This window comes from Passer domesticus, chromosome Z (genome assembly GCF_036417665.1).
Source record: "Passer domesticus isolate bPasDom1 chromosome Z, bPasDom1.hap1, whole genome shotgun sequence".
NCBI lineage: Eukaryota > Metazoa > Chordata > Aves > Passeriformes > Passeridae > Passer > Passer domesticus.
The window spans coordinates 69821297-69840339 of record NC_087512.1 but is presented as its reverse complement, the minus strand read 5'-3'; the positions used below and the strand labels follow the sequence as shown (position 1 = coordinate 69840339).

Below are 19043 nucleotides of genomic sequence, written 5' to 3'. Positions count from 1 at the left end.
GATTTCTGTGCTTCTTCATGATACAAACTACTCTGCCACATCTAACAGGATTAAAAAATTACATGCATGTTACTAACTTAAGCAGGCAGGCTCTTTGAAGACATATGTCATCAACAGTGACAATGCAGTTCTTCATCATCTATATGATCTCACATAAGGTAGATATAATGTTTAACAGTATTATTTACAAATTTCTAGTTCATTATGTAATCCAAAAGCATATTAAAAACTTAAAATAAATTTCAAAACATCCTTTCACATTTAAAAATGTGAAAATCTTCTGCTATCAATGAAATATTTAGACATTGTTGCAATCATTTCACCCAAGGTCAAGACCAAAATTATCATAACATGACCCACATCTTCAGTCTTGCTCTTGTTATTGAAACATTGAAAAGCACATACCTGACCTTTTCCTCTTAGCATCAAGATATTGGTTACTTTGCCAAAAGGGAGACCTAATGAAACAACTTCAGCTCCAGTAACACCATCTGTAATTTGACGAATATGAAGGACACGTGAAGGGGAACATGGTGATCTTTTCCCTTTAGTTTTTTTCTTCTCATTACCTAAAATATTTTAGGGAGGAAGACAGAAAAGTAAACAAGACAAACCCATTGCACAGTGTACATATCAAAACCTAAAGGAGAGAAACTGCTGCCTCAGCACTGACATTGACTTAGGTATTAGTTCTCCAAGCCCTAAGAAAAGATATTTCATATCTTACAAAGGGACAGTGTAAGATGATATCATCAGCTATTTCAAATCTTGATAGCAACAGCAGGGTGGGGTATGTTTGGCTTTGCTTTGGACTTGTTTATTTTCTGAAGATTTGGTTTTAGTTTGCTGTTTAGTTTTTTAGCAAACTAAAAAAAGCCATTGGGCTTTTTTTAATGGGAGGTCAGTAACTTCTCCCCAAATGCCTACATAACATATTTACAAAATGTTAGTTGCACAAAAGAGGGGAAAGTCCCAGTTGGGAGGTAATATATTAATCTTCCTTTTATCAACAACTTATATTTCTGTGACTGAATGGCTAACTCGAGGTTTTGGATTTGTTTTTACTTTTTTAAAGAAATTTGCTCTTCCAAATTATTTTAAGTTTTAAAAAGTCTTTGAAAAGGATAGCATGAAATCCATACAAACTCTTACATCTTCACCTTTGACATACTGTCAGAAGTCTGGCTTTTTGAACATATGCCTGTTTGGATCCTGTAAGGGACTGATCTGGATTAGTAAGTGACCAATGACTGCATTTCAGGAACTTTACTCAGTATCCTTGAGAGCACTTTAAAGCAGTACACCATATCTGGAACAAGCATATTGTTCTAGAAGCAGTTCCAATGGAGGCAAGAGAGATAGTCTTAATATCTAATCTGTTACATTTAGCCTTCCAAGGAGAAACACAAAAGATTGGGAAGAAGTTTCTGTGTGAGCTATATGAGAAATTTCAGATTTTGCTGTAGGTTTTGCATACAGTCTAAGGCTGAGAACTGGTTCACACAAGTCATTCTGCATAAGGATGTTTACAGAGGGTCTTTTTATTACTGAAAGCCTGTAAAATTTCAAGTTGGATGATCAAAGCCCCAACCATACCACACTTAACAATTCTCCCACCTGCAAAACCGAAAAGTCTGTTATGCATTGATTTTTCCATCAAGAAGTTTTAAATGGCTTCATGTGCTCTGTATGCATTCTGAAAAATGTGAACTTTATGACAAACATGACCATTTTAAACACATATTGGTACCAAGACATGACAGGACATATTACTAGTAAACTCTAACAACCTATTTTGTTACTTTTCAGGTTCTAAATGGACAAAATGTCCCTGACTTAATACTAAGTCAAGGAATGCTGGACCAAAGGAAGCAGGAAATGAAGCCTAGTATGAATTTTGCTTTTAGTTTTATATAAGACAGACTTGCAGAAGCTGTATCTTCTGGGTTCTGACACACTGTCAGAAGTGACAAAATGGAGCTAGGTGGCAAACTGTTGCAGTGCTTCTTTGTTTGTGAAACTTTAGCTAAGTTACCAAATTGGCAATTAAAGCTAGCACATCTTAAATATAAAACCTCATAGTTTTTTTAACCATGCTTCTTTCTCCAGCTGTGGTTCGATACTAATTTTGATGCAGTGATAACCATCTGTATCTTCCAACATCTAAATTTCCAAATTGATTCAACATTTCTTTAAAGCATGCCAAAGGTGATCACCTTTCTGAATTGTACTCTCAATTGAGTGAAAGTAAAAAATGCTTTCAGACAGACCAAAAGAAGCCTTATGAAAAGGCTTATGAAAATTGGTTCCTGATGTACAAAGGGAAGTTCATTACAATCACAATTCATGACTGGTACAAATGTATTCCCTAAGTAACCTGAGGTAGAGAGGTACACATTTTAGATATGTGACCCACCAGACCAAAAAAGCCCCAAAACCCCAAACATAACAATAAAAAACAAGTCCTGCAGCTGGTGCAGCTGTATTGGGTAAAAAGATGCATTTCAAGAGTGACCATATTTAATTTTAGATTTATATGATTATTAATGAGAATGCCTACTACTATACCCCAAAAACCTCTATATCATTTAGATATCTTGGATACCACTGTAAAGGATCAGTCATTGCACTGTTAATTAATAATATATACTTCAGCTATTACATTGCTGAGCTATAAGCTAATGCTATTTCAAGCCAAGCAGAAACATTTGGACATCACATTGAATTGATCAGCAGAAGTATAAACAACCTGACATGTGCAAGTCAAAGAAATCAAAGAGAAAATCTTCAAGTTAGCTTCTCAGACTCCTCCTTCTTCCCCACTGAAAATATAGCAAGTCTTAGACACTTACCAAAAGGTGATCTGCTCTGTCCTTTCCCCTGATATAAAATAAACTATTTGGAAACCACTGTTGACAGGCAATTGTCTATGTCATGATTTAGATAATTTATTTGACATACAGTTACTTCATGCAACCATTGGTCATTAACACTCCATGTACACCTAATGCTGGAAGTAATATTAACAAAAGTAGTAACAGCTTTCTCTCACTTTCAACTTCCTGTCTGATCTAAAACTACAAGTAAACAAACATATACTCTTACTGCATCTTCCTCAACACACACACACACACAAAACAACAAAGGAAAAAAAAACCAACACAGAGAGAGAACAGTTGAAGAACTTTGAGGGTTTTTTTTTTTTAATGTATACCTGTAACTGAAGTAGAATTGCTCATGGTAGAAGGTCTATTACTGACGCTGGAGGCAGCTTGTCAGGACCACACTAAAGAAATAAAAGACAAGATTACTAGTAAAAGCTGTTACAGAGAAAGCTCAATGTAAAAGTGCAACAACTCCCTTTACTTATTCTTCCCAAGAACACCCCCTTTCTATACACAATACCCACAACTGCTAGGAACTTATTTTTCAGGGAAAAAATGTCAACAACATAACTTTTTCCCATGTCTCAATAAATCAGTAAATTCATATTTAAATCATATTTAAAGTTCATATTTAAATCTATCTCACTACAGTTCACTTTTTAAAATACCAAGAATAACAAATGCTTAAGAAAAGAAATGAGCTGGTTGCAGGCTTTGTGTCTGCAATACAACATTACTTCCACAAATGCACAGCCACCTAGGTAAAGTCTGCATTTGCAACAGGACACAGGGGACCTTGAGCAAAACTAATTTGAGATATATTTAAACAAACCCATGGCACATTTAAAAAAAAATCTGGTTTCAGTACATTTTTTTTAAATACATATGACTTACCATCAAATTCTTAGGACAAAGATCAAAGTATTTGCTTTAAGAATGTTAACAATTTGAGGTTCTAACTACTGACAGAAAAGTAGTTACCACAGGTCTGTCATTCAAAAACCAGCATCTAGCTCCAGTTATGTCTGTTTACTCAATAAGACTGCTGTAATATCCCAGCCAAGGATCAGCTTCAAAACACCAACAAGAAACAAGGTACATCTTGAACAAAGAAAACACCTCTGAAAGGCAGTTACATTTCCTGAAACTTTCACCACTCTCTTCCATAAAAGAATTTTAATGAAAAATAGAGACCAAGGGAGTGATTCTACATGATGGAATAAGTTGATCTAAACAGCTTCTCATCACTTTGGTGGAAAGACAACTTCCCATTGCCCCGGTCCAATATTCCTCCATGACCATGAACTATTTATCTTGCATCAAGTCCAGTGCCCAAGAGTTTTCCTATGAGATTAATCAATTCTCCAGGCTACCAGCATTCTAGGCTAGTTATTCAGCTGAAAGAAACATCGAGAAGTGGCAGGATGGCTTATCCTTACCCCTGCAAAGAAACGGGTAAGGATAAGCCATCACGTTGGCTTGCATTGGCTGCAAAAACACTGCTCAGAGTACTGGCTTATATGGGGTCCGTGCTAAAAGGAGCAATTTGGTTCTCCTCATCCTTGTTAATCATGCGTTCCTGCTCCTTCCCTAGTGTGGGAAAGTCATTCACAACAGAAGACTGTGACTAGGCTAGGGTGCTTAAAAACCTTTTTAGCCAAATTTAGCTGCTCATGAAGGAGCACAGGTGTTAGTGTGGATGGAAGAAAACATGAGTGTGTTCATTCCTCTCCAGCAACAGCAGAGACTTATTTTTAACCAGGAAACTACATCTTAACAGTATATTTAAGTACAACATATAATTGTGACAAACAGCAAAAATCATTTTTACATTAAGAGAACTAAAAAATATAAATCCTGTATTTTAAATAAATGTCAATTAATTGGTTACTAGATGTCATGCATATCACACTGCACTTGCATAAATACTAGAATGTAATTAACACGCAATACTGATATTAATTTTTACGTATTAGCACTACACTGAGTATACCAGCATTCCATATTGCACCTACAGAGCATATTTTGATTGTAAAATGATAATTAAACAAAAGCTGTATGTGCAGATGTTGTAGAAAGTATAAATTATGGTCCTTTATTACACCAAACCTTTCTTTTATTTACTGGAGGCAGGAAGAAAAACTGCTACTGATGCAACTCCTGTTGGAGGCTTTGTTTCAGTAAAGTGGAGGCTTTAATTTGGTTTTTAACTTAGCATTTATTCAACAGCAGGAACCTCTGCATATTTCCAGAAGGCTGTTAAAAAATGTGGCGTATTACCACGTCCAACATGTATTCTTACCATCTCATATTTAATTTTATATACACTGGTATTAAAAAAACCCTCAGACATTTTCATAAAATATTTTCCAACCTCTTCCACTTTTAGCACACACACAAAGAAACACAATGCAGATGGCTGCAGTGACCTGTTTTACAACTCTTTGTGTAACTGGCCTGTATTCGTAAAACTGAAGCTGTAGCTCACTGCAGCACACAATGAACTGCTGCTCCAGGATGGTGGACTAAACCAGCTTTGACAGGAGAAAAGTTATACCAAAATTACAACCTTCATCCATGACATGTGCCTGTACTTAAAACTGACACATCATTCAGTCACTACATCCTAAGACAGTTCCCTAGATTGTGCCGTTACACTGACAACCATTAACCCACTACAGCAGCGAAAACACAAAGGAACTCTTTAAACCCCAAACTCATCACCTATGAAACTGTTTTATTTGGTTTAATAAAAGATCAACAAAGCTTTGGGCTTCTTACAACACAGAGAACCATCATCACTGCAAATGTCTAACTGTCGTCATATCTTCAAACTGATACAAGGAGTATTTTTAAATTTACGTACTTTTAACTATGTTTTTATTAAAAAAAACCAAAATAAAACGATTTAACATTAAATCAAGACACTGTAAAATAATTGGCCTGGCCTAGGCTTGTTAAGTCTAGAGCCCTGACTACAGAACCTGGTTTCTTACAGAAGAATTTAGGATCTTACCTGAAGATCTTGGCTATACTTTTTGTTATTGTCTGAAAGCTCCACTGAAACACTGCTCCAATTTTTAACTTGTGGTATCAATACTAAGTTACATACCCACCCAAACAATTACAGCACATTTATTAACTATAATATGCCACTTGGGAGGATGTAGTATATGAAAACTGCTAGGAATGACACTGTTTTTGCAGGTAGCTGATCAAGGTATTTCTCAAGTACAAGAATACTAAAAAAGATGCTTTTTATCATCTCCTTGTTTAGCCAGCTTATAAATGATAACCCTTCTCATTCACTGACTGAAATCAAAACCAAACCAAATGCAAAAATGTTCTAGAAGATTGCAAAGATAAACTGACACCATGGCAGCTGTGCAAATTGAAGTACAAAATGTGTATGTTTGTGATAGTCTGGACTGAAGAAAAAGACAACATTTACTTCTTCAGTGTTTTCACAACTCTGCTCATATAGAATACACAAAGAAATTACAAAAGTTCAGTGGTAAAGACCGTTTGATCAATCTGTTTCTTTTCCACAGAAAGGTGAAAGAGATACTTTTTAAATACTTTGTAACATAAAGCATTTAATGTAGTGACAAACATCTGCTACAGGCTGCTCTGGGTTCACAAGGCCTTTAGTGTTGAAAAACTCCACACAATAGGGTAGTGTGCCCTAGATAATGTCTTTGAGGATTCTAACTGAATCTTTCTACAGAGGCTAGAGAGTCCTACCATGTCCCTAATCTCTTTGTACATGAGTCTTCCACTGGTTACTTCTTAGTTATTCAGTATTTAAATCCAGCTGAAAAAAAGAGCAGTCAAACCCTGCCTACCTTGACATCCTTCCCTGTCCACAGTTCATAGACACTTAAAAACCACCTCTTTAAGAAGAGACAGGAGCTCACACTGCCCATGTGCCACCACATCCATTTCAGCTTTCACAGCACAACAGCGGGGTAGGACAGCTGCTTAGCCTCAGCGAGCTGCTTACACCAGCTCTCCATGAGGCCACACAGTGAAAGAGAACAGGCAGGCAGGACAAGTAACCATGCTGCCTAACCCTTCCCTGATGTACACTTCTTCCAGCACAAACCCTACCTCACAGAAAGCAGCATCTGCCTTCTGAGTGCCAGGACTGCACCAATTACATGGTGAATATTCCTTTCAGACTGTGATAAACGAGGTAAATGGAATAGCTCAAAAAAAGGACAGCTACCAAACCAAGGCTGCAACATTGTCCCCTAGTCCTGCACTCACTCCATCATTCCAAACACATTAATCATCTCCTAAGATCTTAAGACACCCTTTTTTACACCACAAGACTTTCCACCTCTCCTACTTCAAGGCAGAATTTTAAGATTTTTTGGGGATTATTACTTGGCTACAGGTAAGGCGAGAGCAATAGAACAGCTACAGCTGGACTAAGTTTACTCTTTCCTTGTGTTATTAAGTAGGAACTAGAAACCAGATGCTTAGAAAGCTCAGTTTGATTTTGGACATATTTTTAAAAACAGGTAATCTATAGCGCTGAGTAAACAATCAAATAAGAGGCCACCACAAAGTGTGAAATTCAATGATAGGTTAATGAAACAAAGTATTCTTCCGCACCTACCAGATCAATTTCCCTGACTAAATAAGGCATATTACACAACTGACTACAGAAACAGATGCCTGCCCTGAAACTACTTCAGCTGTTTTATGATTTTTTTTTTTTAAATTCTGATAATAATTTATGCTCATGATTCTGCAATTCCAGGATAAAACCCACTGCATTCATAGCAAAAAAACATAAACATCTGAAAGTCAGGAACTCTAAGTTTCTAAAATCTTTGTGAGTCACACATAGTTGGAAACAGAAGGGTAAGTCTAGTACTGCAAAATCCTTCTTTAGAACACATCCACATGTTAAAACTATGGCAGGTATCTATTTAGCATCACTTCTGGAATCACTGAACCCTATAAACAATCTTTTCATTTCTAAAAAAGCTGTAAGTAACTCCCTTATTACCTCCCCTCATCATTCAGCTGCAGTATTTTCTTCTCCTCTCATTTTCTAGAAGCCACAAATTCTTCAGTACAGTTCAATTAATTAGAAATGTAATAGTTCCAGAGAAACTTACATTTATATTGATGGTTTTCCTAGAATTTAGCTAGTCATCTTTCTACGCTACTATTTTTAAGTCAACAATAAGGAAGAATATGATCATAGGTTTCATTATGAAAAAAAGAGCATGGACAATTTTAATGGAAAATAATTATTTCAAAAAGGACCTCTGTCCATGCATGTAAATTAGAACTGTACATTTTTCTACCAGATTCTACATGGCAGAACAAATTAATTACTTGAAATTTGTCCCAAAAGGGCGAATTTCAAAACATGACAATTTCAAGCTATACCAGTGATAACCATAGTTATATTTACACTATGTATATTTTATTAATTTTTACAGAATCTGACTTCAAAAACAAAAGCTAAGGGCATGAGAAGAATGAAAATTTCCTTTATCTTCTACTTCTGTACCATGTCTCTAGACAATTACTATATTCATTTACTCTTTCTTCCTCTTTCATGTTTGCAAAGGAGATGCAGCTCCTACTTCCAAAATGGGGATTTAATATGGAGTACAATGTTGCTGGTGCCAAAATAAAGATTTCAAAGAAAGTGGAGCCAAACTATGGGAAATGTCAAAACCATGTATTTGTGCTAAAAATAAACTGACCTTAAATGGATGAAGGCTACCATTTCGTAAGCTGAATAAGAAATTAATTATAGGTAATGATCACAAAAAAGAAAGCCTCGTTTCCTCTGCTATAAAGACCCCTCTCAAACACAGGCTCAAGCTGCTGATCACCAGTCACCCTAGAAGCACTGTCTCAGCACTGATGGCTGCTCTTCTGTAGGCCTGCGTGCCCACTGGCTCTGCCAGCAACACTGCTTGCTCCGTGGCCTCTGTTGTCAACTACTGAAGCTCGCTCCTGTACTGGTAACAAGGTACTGCACACCTTCAAAGAGGTATGTAACAGTAATTAAACTGTTAAGAGAAAAACATGATGCATTTTGCATTTATGCTAGATAAAGAACAAGAACACAAGGAAACTAACATTTTCCTCCTGAAGATACAAAATATGCAAGACGAACCTTAAGCATGTGATTATCAAGCGCTGTAAAATTAAGAGTGACCAGCTTAGTTTTTTAATTAATATAAAATATGCATTTTCATTCTTAATGCCAGAAATACCTCAACGTAGTGTGAAAGCCTTAAGCTCATCCAAAAGGACAATAAGCCATATAGCATTTTGAATATTCCAGAAATCCAGCAGACATCATGACACAGCAGCAGAGCTTTCTTTGATACTGTCATCAAAGACGACTGCTTTTCTTTGTGATATCATCACTCATTTACAGTTTCCAAAAATATTGTTTTCTGACAGTATAAATACAAACTTGACTGAAAAGAAAGATTGATGTGTATGCTTCCTAGGTAGCTTAAGCCTTAAATATGTGACGATTAATTTTTCCTCAAGAGTAAATACAGTTTTTTTGTGAAGAATATTTACTTAAGTTACTGCAATATACTCCTTCCACATATGTATTTTTTTTCAAATTATCAACAGAACACTCAACACAATCCTTACTAAAAGTCTTCATTCTTATTCTTAATAAGCAAGTGAATATGGGAACATATCTATAAATAAACACCATACAGAATGAAGTGTACATCTGTACGTACTGTACAGATGAAGATATTAGGCTTTAAATTTAAGGGTTTTATACTTCAAGTCACAAATGTATCTATACAATGCCACATTGTGTAGGGTTTTGCATAATTTTACACTTCACTACACACAAGTCATGACATAAACATCCAGGATCCCAAATAAACCACCAATAAGCTGTCCCTCTTGACTTTGGTCAGAAGAAAATTTACATAGCCTTATAAAGTACCATAACCTGACAATCTGGTTTGTAATTCACTATTAAAGGTTAAAATCAAGAAAGAAGAAGAGCTGAAAGAAACCATTACACCAATGCCAAACAATATAGTAACAGCAAAACCCAGGAGGGATTTTAACTAAAGCACTAGTGTGTGAAAGGCTATAAGAGAGATTCTTCCATTTAAACCAACTGCTAACTGATCTGTAACAACAGTTATGCTATGTAATAACATGTATTTTAAAAAATTGAAAAAAAGATTGAAAGATGTTAGCAAATTACAGGTGATGGTAAACAGCTTAAAGGAACAAAAAAAAAAACCACTGTGATACAAGTAAAAATGTGATGAACTGTGGATTATTTTCTTTCCTCTTGCAAAGAAAATAGTTTAACTTGCACAGCATGAAGAAAGAGAAAGAAAACTAGCTGGATCACAACAGCAATCAAAATTTCTGCAAAACTGCTATCTGAAGCATCCCTTTTAGCATTAATTTTTAACTCTAGTTCCTTCTCAAAACAGAAAGATTCCAGGATACAATGTTTATCAGCAGCTCCATCTTGCAGCATAAAAGACACCTACTTTTGTTACTTTGATTCCTATTGTTTGCAGAAGTACATATACGTAGCTTAGTTAAAGAAAAAAATATTGGAGGTGGGGGGAAGGAAACTCACTTGCATCCAAAAAACACCACAGGAAGATTCCAAAAATATTTGACTCTTAACTGATCAATCATTTAACTTAAAAGCATGAAACTACTTTATCTAACTTACAAATTTTCAGAGCGCAACAAATAGTTTTAAAAAAATCTTTCCAGTCTCAACTTAACTGTGACACTCGAAAGACACATCTTCTTGACTGCATGGGTTTTGTCTATTGAATTTTCTTCACAATTGAAGATTTCATCCAAAAGAGAGGAATTTTTACTTTTTTTAAAAGAAAATTCATATGCACAAATACTCATTTAAATCTAAGAATTGCACACTTAAAGAGGTTGGAAAGAAATAAAAGTCTGTTTGATGATATGTATCACATAAATTATGAGCTGAATGATTGTTCTAGCACACGAAAGACTTGTCTCAAGATCAACAACAGATTCAATATTTTTATTCATAAGATGAATTTTTAATTACTCCTTAATGCTTTCTAGGAGAGTAGTGTTGCATGCAAGGAAAACACGGTCACAACTATGAACCCCACAGCTCTTGTCCTTTCTGTCTCGTGTATTTCGTTTCCTCTGTACTTTGCAATGTTTCTTATCAGTTTCTCACTCTAAGGAACTCTCTCATGCAGTGGTCTGAGCTTCTCAGGCCCACTTCCACTTCATCTTTTGGAAAAATTAGTAATAAACTAGCTCCTGTAAGGATCATACTTTAAAAGAAAGCTTCTGTATTAATACCCTAGTTACACAAATGAGGGGAAAGTCATAATCTCAGCCTGTTGGCAGACACAGGAGATTGCACAGCATCAATAAACCTCTATTTTTGTTTACATCTTCCCCTATCCAGAAAACATACATCTTTAGTTGAAAGATGTTTCATCTTTTCAGCATACATGGAAAAGGACAAGTTCTCCTTGCTCATTCCTTCACCTAAATATTACATCAGTCACACAACATCAACTGTTCCCTTCAGTTTTACTTCACAGTGATATATACTCTAACAGTGTTCATTTCTTCCATCTCTCAATGGAACACACAAGTTAGTTGGTAAAAAAATTATTTTTCCTTGATTAAAGTACACTGTGAAGTGATTTAACAGTAAAACAAACAACCAGCTATGGAAGAAACATGATTTTGAGAGGAAAACCTGTGAAGCAAATACAACTCCTGAATTTTATCAATAATTAAATCAACTCTGTGCTTTATAAAATAGTAGTTTTTAAACAAGTTATCACCTTTGCAAAGTCTACAGTTTCAAATTTGACCACTTGGTTGAAAACTGAATGACTTAACACTTTTCAGTCTAGAACAGTTCAAATCTGTTCTTTGAATTGCATGCTTTGAGAACCCTGGATCCTGCTGAAACTGCTTTTTGTATGCGTGTCTGTGTGTGTTCTGAGATGTTCACCTTATATTTAAAGCACTGAAACAGCAACAAGTACATGATAAACAGCTCCTCTGAGAGAGCATACCATCCTTCACAACACACCAGGCTACACTTGTTACACATATGCATTAAAACACCAATTTTGTACACAAAATAGCTGAATCCTATGTGTCCAAAATAAGTTCACAAAAAAAATTCTAATTAATTATAATGTTGTTACTTCAGGATTCTACACCAGAGACTGTATTTATTGTCCACTCCTCAGCCCTACAGAGACCAACCACTATACACCAAAACCAAGCTATACAGAGCAGATGCTACAGAGGATCAGTACAGACAGAGTGACCTTTTCATATATATACGTAAGTCCCATTACTGTACATACATATAAATATACATACATACAGTTGAAACTTATGTGATGGCAAGACAAAAATTACCATGAGCAAACTGATCTCCCTACAGGCAGTATATTATGGGACACTGCAGGAAAGATTAGCAATGAAGAGTTATTTTCAAGTTACTTTCACACTTTTAAAGCACTCAATTTTATTTCCATACATTTGTTTTCTATTTTAGAAAACTGTTGTACACTTACAAGCAGGGTTGTACACAGCAGAAGAAAATTACATAGAAAGAGAATCTTCTATGACAGAATTTCAAACTAATGACAATTATGATAACTCAGTTTCTCTATCAGGTTTTATTAAACAGAAAAAAAGTTTCTAGCAGTGACAGAAATCAAATGAAAAACAAGCATATCACTTAGAGTTCAAGAAGTTTGCTCCACAGAAACTTAAGTTTTGCACTACATGTTCCACCCTATTAAAGGTCGTATCCTGTGCACTGAATAACTTCACATTAACTACTTTAACATAGACTGTGTTTTGGGAAAGGACAGATAACTGAGATGAAGGGGTAGGAACAGATGCGAAGCTAGAGTAGTTCTCCTGATAACACAAGACCAAAACAAACAGCTTGTCTGCATACACAAGAAAGCAAGAAAGACACAAACACAAGGAGCAAGAAAGACAAATTAGAGACTAGAAAATAGAAACAGATGAACTGACAAATCAAAAGAGTAAGAAAACTAATTCAGTATCGTGTAATAAAATGAGGAAGTGAACCAGCAAAAAACCTACAGAAATGGAAAAAAAATAGAGAAAAAATCCTAATTAAGCTGAGCACAATCAGAAAGACAAAGAAGGCCTAAAAGTACCAAGAGGGACTACACGCAATTTATTAATTAAACTACATCACCTCTTAATGTTACAAGTCAATAAAACACTTGGATGGTATATTCTTTTCATTTTAAGTGGTCTTTGGGATCACTGCACCGTCATGCATTTCATGCTGACTCCCAAATAGTATCTGTGTTTAGCCTAGAAAATACTGCGGTTAAAAGCCTGAAGACATACAGAATCATAGAATCATTTAGGTTGGAAAAGGCCTTTAAGATAGGGGAGTCTGCATCGCAAAGTGTTGAAGCATAATTTACACATTCAAATGCAGTATGAAGTATGTTATCACTCTGGACATGTGTAAAAATGTGCCTTGAATTCTTGCTTTAAAATTTATTGTTTTTTTCCAAAGTAGTGCAGTCTAGGAATCACCTAGTAAGATGGATCAAAAGCAGTAGAGATACTCTAAAATTTTCCTTCTCATGAAGGTACATCTGTCTCATGTACCGCTTCAGTTGTAGCTACCATGCAACCTACAGACAAGGAAAGGGTTACCATTCCCTGATTTTGCCATATGGTCCGGTTGCACCCAAAGCAGATGACGTGGTAAGATTTGATTTCTGCCTATAAGTGAAGTGGTTCTGGATCATCCTTATTCCCGTGACTAATGCAATCCACCCTTGAAGAAAATAGTAACATCTCATTTAAAACGGTAAAATCCTAATAGAGAGCACTGAGCCCACCATATACCTCTGCAGCTGTGTGAAGTATGCACACTTTTACAGAGTGCACACATGCAAACACAATTCTACTACTTCTACTACTCACTGTGCAGAAAGAATAATTTATCTTCTCCTTGACTCCAAATGCCTTTGTAATAGACCATGTCTTTTAATGAGTAAGAATGGCAACAAGTTAAACTACTAGTAGTTCAGTGTGATCAAGGAAGTTAATTGCAAAGTTAATGGTTGGTTTATTGAATTATAGAAGCATTAATTCCATTGGCTTTCACAAGAAATTCAGGGTGTGGTTCCTGGTCAGCTTAAGCTGATCTGTAGCTAGAGTGAGCAAAGGCAATCATGTCATTCCTCACCCCACTGTTTTTTACAGCTCTCACGGCAGTGACTAACAACTGCAAGGCAGCATGGTACCAGAATAATTTATTTTACCATGCAGTTCACATATGACAGTTGCTACACTATGAGGGAGGTGCAGAAATGCACTGTTGAGGATGGTGCTGCTCTTTTGGCATCAGACCTGAGTTTCAACAACTTCAGCCAAGAGGGAAACAGCAAGAGCAGGCAAGAATGGTATTAACAGAAGTAGACAAAATACTTTTTCACCTACCCACTCTGCAAAGAGTTTCAAAAATGCTGCCTCTAACTCCAATGTAAAACTCACGTCCACAGACCTGAAGAAATAGGAACAATTTTCACATACTGAAATGAGACAAGAAAAAGGAAAAAAAGTCTCTTAAATATAGTCTTTCATTAAAAATATGCAACACCAAATGAAACTGTAAGTAAAAAATATAGACAACGGTCAAAAGCAAGAAAACCAAAAGCAAAAGTGCAGTTAAATGCAACAGTTAATGAGTGCAAAAGAATTAAGAACTGCAACTTGAAACAACAGCTGCAGGCGTAATTTTATGATATAACTAACTCTCATTCTCATGTTTTGACACAAGATTTTGTTTAATCAGGATATTCTCTAAAAGAAAGTTGACAAACACACACTTGTGCTTATCACTTAACACAGGATGAGTTCAGCAGAAAACCTGATAAATACTCCCTGGTAGAACCCAAATCAACTCCTTATCTTCCCAGACAGGGTACAAAAGGCAGATTAATTGTCTTGACTACAGACCAAATCAAATGAACGGCAATTTGACAACTGCTAGGGAAACTAAGAGATTTATTAATATTCTGCTATTTTCATGTTCCTGATTGTGACAGATGATTTCTATTTCTGATTATATCAGACAGTAGTAGTAAACAAGATTTGGGAGTGAACAGCAAGCTCTTAAGGTGAGAACTTCATTCATACCAGGCTATACTACATGTTTTCCACAAGCACATGACTCAAAGTGGGTTAACAACAAGTATTTATGAAGCAACTACAGGAGAAGAATGATGTAATTCTATGTAAAATATAATTTCTTTTAATAGGCTCCTGAGCCAGAAATCTATGGATAGAAGAAGTGGTTGATGACTCTTTAAAAGCTTGAGCATTATCTTCCAGAATTCTTGTTACCTGAAGATTTAATCTGGTATCAGAATGACTGAATTTAATTTGAAAACAAAATACCACTACTGTGTATAGTGTTGTTCCTGAGCTTCCCTGTTACTAACCCACAAGGAGGCCACTAACCTCAACTATAAACACCCACAGGTTTAGGTACATATCTGGTCTGCTTTTGATAACCAACAAAAAAAATTACAGTTTACACCACTTTGATTCCTTTGAATTTTTTAAGTTTAACTTGAGTCACATATTCCTGCTAACAAAATAAGCTTAAATAAAGAACCAATTTCTTTCCCATGAAACTGAAATTCTTACAGCTTTTTACAGAAATTTTCTGATCCAAATAAAAATTACTTCTCTGTGTTTACTGTGACATATTCTCACCCTTATTAAATATAATGTTTGGATATAAATTAGCCTCAGCATTCCACAGAAAGAAATTGATGCTTATATTTCATTTCTGCATTAAAGGAGCATGGAAGTGTAATTTTTCTTCTTTTACTTTTTTTTTTTATTTCAATGCCCTTGAAAATAAAAAGTCACAAGACAACTTATGAAAAATTTTGTTTTACTTTAGATTTACTAGGGCAGTTTTAATCAATACCTCAATAGCTTGCATTTTCAACAAAGTTTGGAGATCAACCAATGGCATTCAATTCTCAGAAGGCACTTAGCATATTCTAACAAAAAAAAGAACATTCCCAAATCACTCAAAAATCCCAGCTCTTCCTGAAGTGTCACAGGCATCTCAGAGAATACTCAAACTTGCAGTTATCACCAACCACCTGTATCTTCACTGAAACAGATAAAGGCTCTACTTCAGAAAATTTCTTTAAAAACACTCAGTTGATTCACCTTTAATACGTCTATAGTCTTTGTTTCACTCTCTCAAAAGAAAGTTTATTAGGGAGGTTCTACTTTGCAATGTTAGATTTGTAAAGAATTACATATATTTTACCTGCATCATTTCTACCCAAACCAGAAACAATGCCAACATTAAGTTATCTTTATTAGTATTTCAGGGCAGTATGCAAACTGACACAACTCTTCTTTCCTCCTTTCTCAACAGAAATAATAAAGCCTTTATAAAAAATTTTTAAAAATACTTGGGAAAAGAGGTTATCATACTAGTTGTATGACAGCATAGAAATCCTACACCCACATTAGACAGCAATTCCAAACCTTAGGAAAAAACCAACCAAACAAAAAACCAAACCCCTGTATTCTCTAATAGAACAGAGGTAAAACAAAATTATAAGCTCCTCCACAAGCAAATTTGGCAAATTAAGAAAAAAAAAATTCACTGCAGTGAGAACATTCATAATTTTCTCTTGAAATTTTGCAACATGCACTTTAATTTAAAATTATACTGAGTAATTCTGCTATTAGCATTTTTTCACATTTTCTTTAAATTTTTCAAAAAGATACCTCTTAAGACTATTTGCTGTTTGATTAATCAGCATGTATAAAAGAGTGTTGTCATCAATATGTCTCCCTATAAAGGCTTCTATTACCACAGTGTGTTAAAAGATGTCAGGAAGTTTTTTGAATCACAAGGGAAAAAGAAGCCTTAACTTCTGTATCAGAATACCTAGATTTTAAGAACAGCAAAGGTTTTACATGCCACCGACATGCAGGACACAAGTTTAAGTTATTGTAGCATCTATGTCTTTATATCAAGTTGGAAGTGCTGACTTCCGTGAACATATATATTTTCACCTCTGCGTACGGTAACAATGAAAAAAATAAACATTAGGTTAGTTTCCTGGGACAGCTGAATTTCCCATCATAGCCAAGCTACCCAGACCTGGGATTCTAAAATATCAGTAGGTAAAGGAAAAATATCAGCAATCAAATTTTCACTTAAAAAGCAGCCAGGGAAGTCAGCAGTACACACAATGAACTTGGGTTTATTACTTAGTTTCAAGTTGAGAAACTTTATCAAGACACACAACAGCCAGCTACCGTCACACTATCCCAGCAGTGGGAGCACAATAATTCAGACTTGTTTAACATATCTTTATCTTCTGCGGACGACAACGCTGTAGCAACTTCATCCCAGTAACAATCTGCTGCATAGTTAAGGCTTTCAATAAGGTCTACTAAAACGCATTACACGAATAACCATCCTGATTATTGATTAACTCCGCAGAACTGATGTCAATCAGTTCGCTTCCACATATGCACTTCCACCAGGCACCAGCGACAAGGCGAACACCAGCGGTCCCACGTTTTCTGTGCTACAGACAAGCACCCCCCAGAGCTGGGGCACTAAACTTCAACTACCACGTGAAGCCGCAAGTACCCAAAACCTCATGCGATCCACCGCTCAGAAACCCGCGCGACAAAGGAATTTTTTTACCACTTCGACAGGGGTAACCCCGTACTAAAGTTTAAACCCGGGCGAGCGCAGGCCCCGAGGGGCGGCCGCCCCTCAGCCCCGCGGGGGGACGGGAGCCGCGTCCAGCCCCGCGAGCGGCGCTTCCCGGCGCTTCCCGGCCCGGGGCCACGGCCCCCAAGGGGCAGGAAACCGGCCCTGGCCACGGCCGTGGGGAAAACGCGGCGCCCTGGGAGAAAAAGAGAGAAGAAGAAAGAGGAAGGGAACGGAAGCGAGACCCGCACGCCCCGAGTACCACACAGTTCCCGGCGGCAGCGCCCGGCCCCTCAGCTCCAGGTCGGCGACGGCCGCTGGCTTCCTCCTTCCACAAGTACCTGGCGGAGCAGCCCTCGGGAATATCCCCACCCCAAGCCCGGCCCCTCCGAAACCCGGCCCCCCTCCGACACCCACCTTTCCCCTCGCTCCGCTCCGCTCCGCTCCCTCCGACGGGGGCGGAGAGGACCTCCCCCAGCCCCTCTCTCTCCACCCCCGCTGCTCCGAGGAAGCAGGAGCCGGGATGTGCTGGTCACCGCCCCACCCCGCACCAGGTGGAGCCCTCGGGGCGCTCCCCGCGGCCGGCGGCCGCCGCCCGCCCCCCAGCGCGGCCCCGGCGCGGCGGCGGAGCGGGACCCCCGGGCACGGCCCGGCGGGGCGGGCAGGGAGCGCCCGCGGGCGGGAGCGCGGCGCAGGCGCACCGAGGTCCCGCGCCCCCCCCCCGGCCTCTCCCTCCGCGGCGCCTGCGCAGTGCGGCGGTCCCGCCGCTGTGGGGCGCGGTCGGGCTGTGCCGGGGCCTCGCCCGCCCGTCCCGGAGCACGGGGGGAGGGCTTGGCTCACTCGGCATCGCATAAGTTGGGAAAGACGCCGAGGTCTTCGAGTCCAATCTGTGGTCCGAGCGGCATGTCAACTAGACCATGGTACTACGTCCAGTCCCTTCGTTAAAAATGTCCAAGGGCGGTGACTCTACTACTTCCCTGGGCAGCCCCGTTCCAAATTTTAATCAGCCCTTCTTGAAAACGTAACTCCTAATGTCCTCCCCTGGCACAGCTTGAGGCCATTTCCTCTTGTCGTGTCGCTGGCTGCCTGGAAGAAGAGACCGACCCCGACCTGGCCGCACCCCTTTGAGGCAGAGGTCGGGAATGGTAAGGTCTCCCCTCAGCCTCCCTTTCTCCAGGCTAAACAACCCCAGCTTCCTCAGCTGCTCTTCAGAAGACTTGGGCTCCAAAGCTTTCCTCTATTACGTTTTCCTTCCCTGGGTTCTCTCCAGAACCCCGGTGTCTGTCCTGCTCAGAACCGAAAGCAGGATTTGATGTACAGTCTGGCCAGTGCCCAGTGATGGTCAGGGGGGGGGTCACTGTCCTGCTCCT

The 19043-nt window shown here is 38.1% G+C and overlaps 1 protein-coding gene across 18 annotated transcripts in view; it reads right to left on the bottom strand.

Annotated features, from left to right (window-relative positions):
• The window catches only part of PTBP3 (polypyrimidine tract binding protein 3), a 43974-nt gene extending 25662 nt beyond the window's left edge, over positions 1-18312 (bottom strand). For 3 of the 18 annotated variants that reach the window (XM_064402740.1, XM_064402741.1, XM_064402742.1), the window contains exons 1-4: positions 18091-18312; positions 14406-14497; positions 3215-3286; positions 406-569 (exon numbers count right to left, since the gene is read on the bottom strand). In XM_064402740.1, the coding sequence (XP_064258810.1) occupies positions 406-569; positions 3215-3239 (189 nt within the window). In that variant the 5' untranslated portion in view covers positions 3240-3286; positions 14406-14497; positions 18091-18312. Of the gene's footprint in view, positions 1-405; positions 570-3214; positions 3287-13490; positions 13592-14405; positions 14498-15906; positions 15983-17935; positions 18033-18090 lie in introns of those variants that run through there. The other 15 variants (XM_064402730.1, XM_064402732.1, XM_064402733.1 and 12 more) reach the window with 15 other exon arrangements.
• Between the last annotated feature and the right edge of the window lie 731 nt (positions 18313-19043).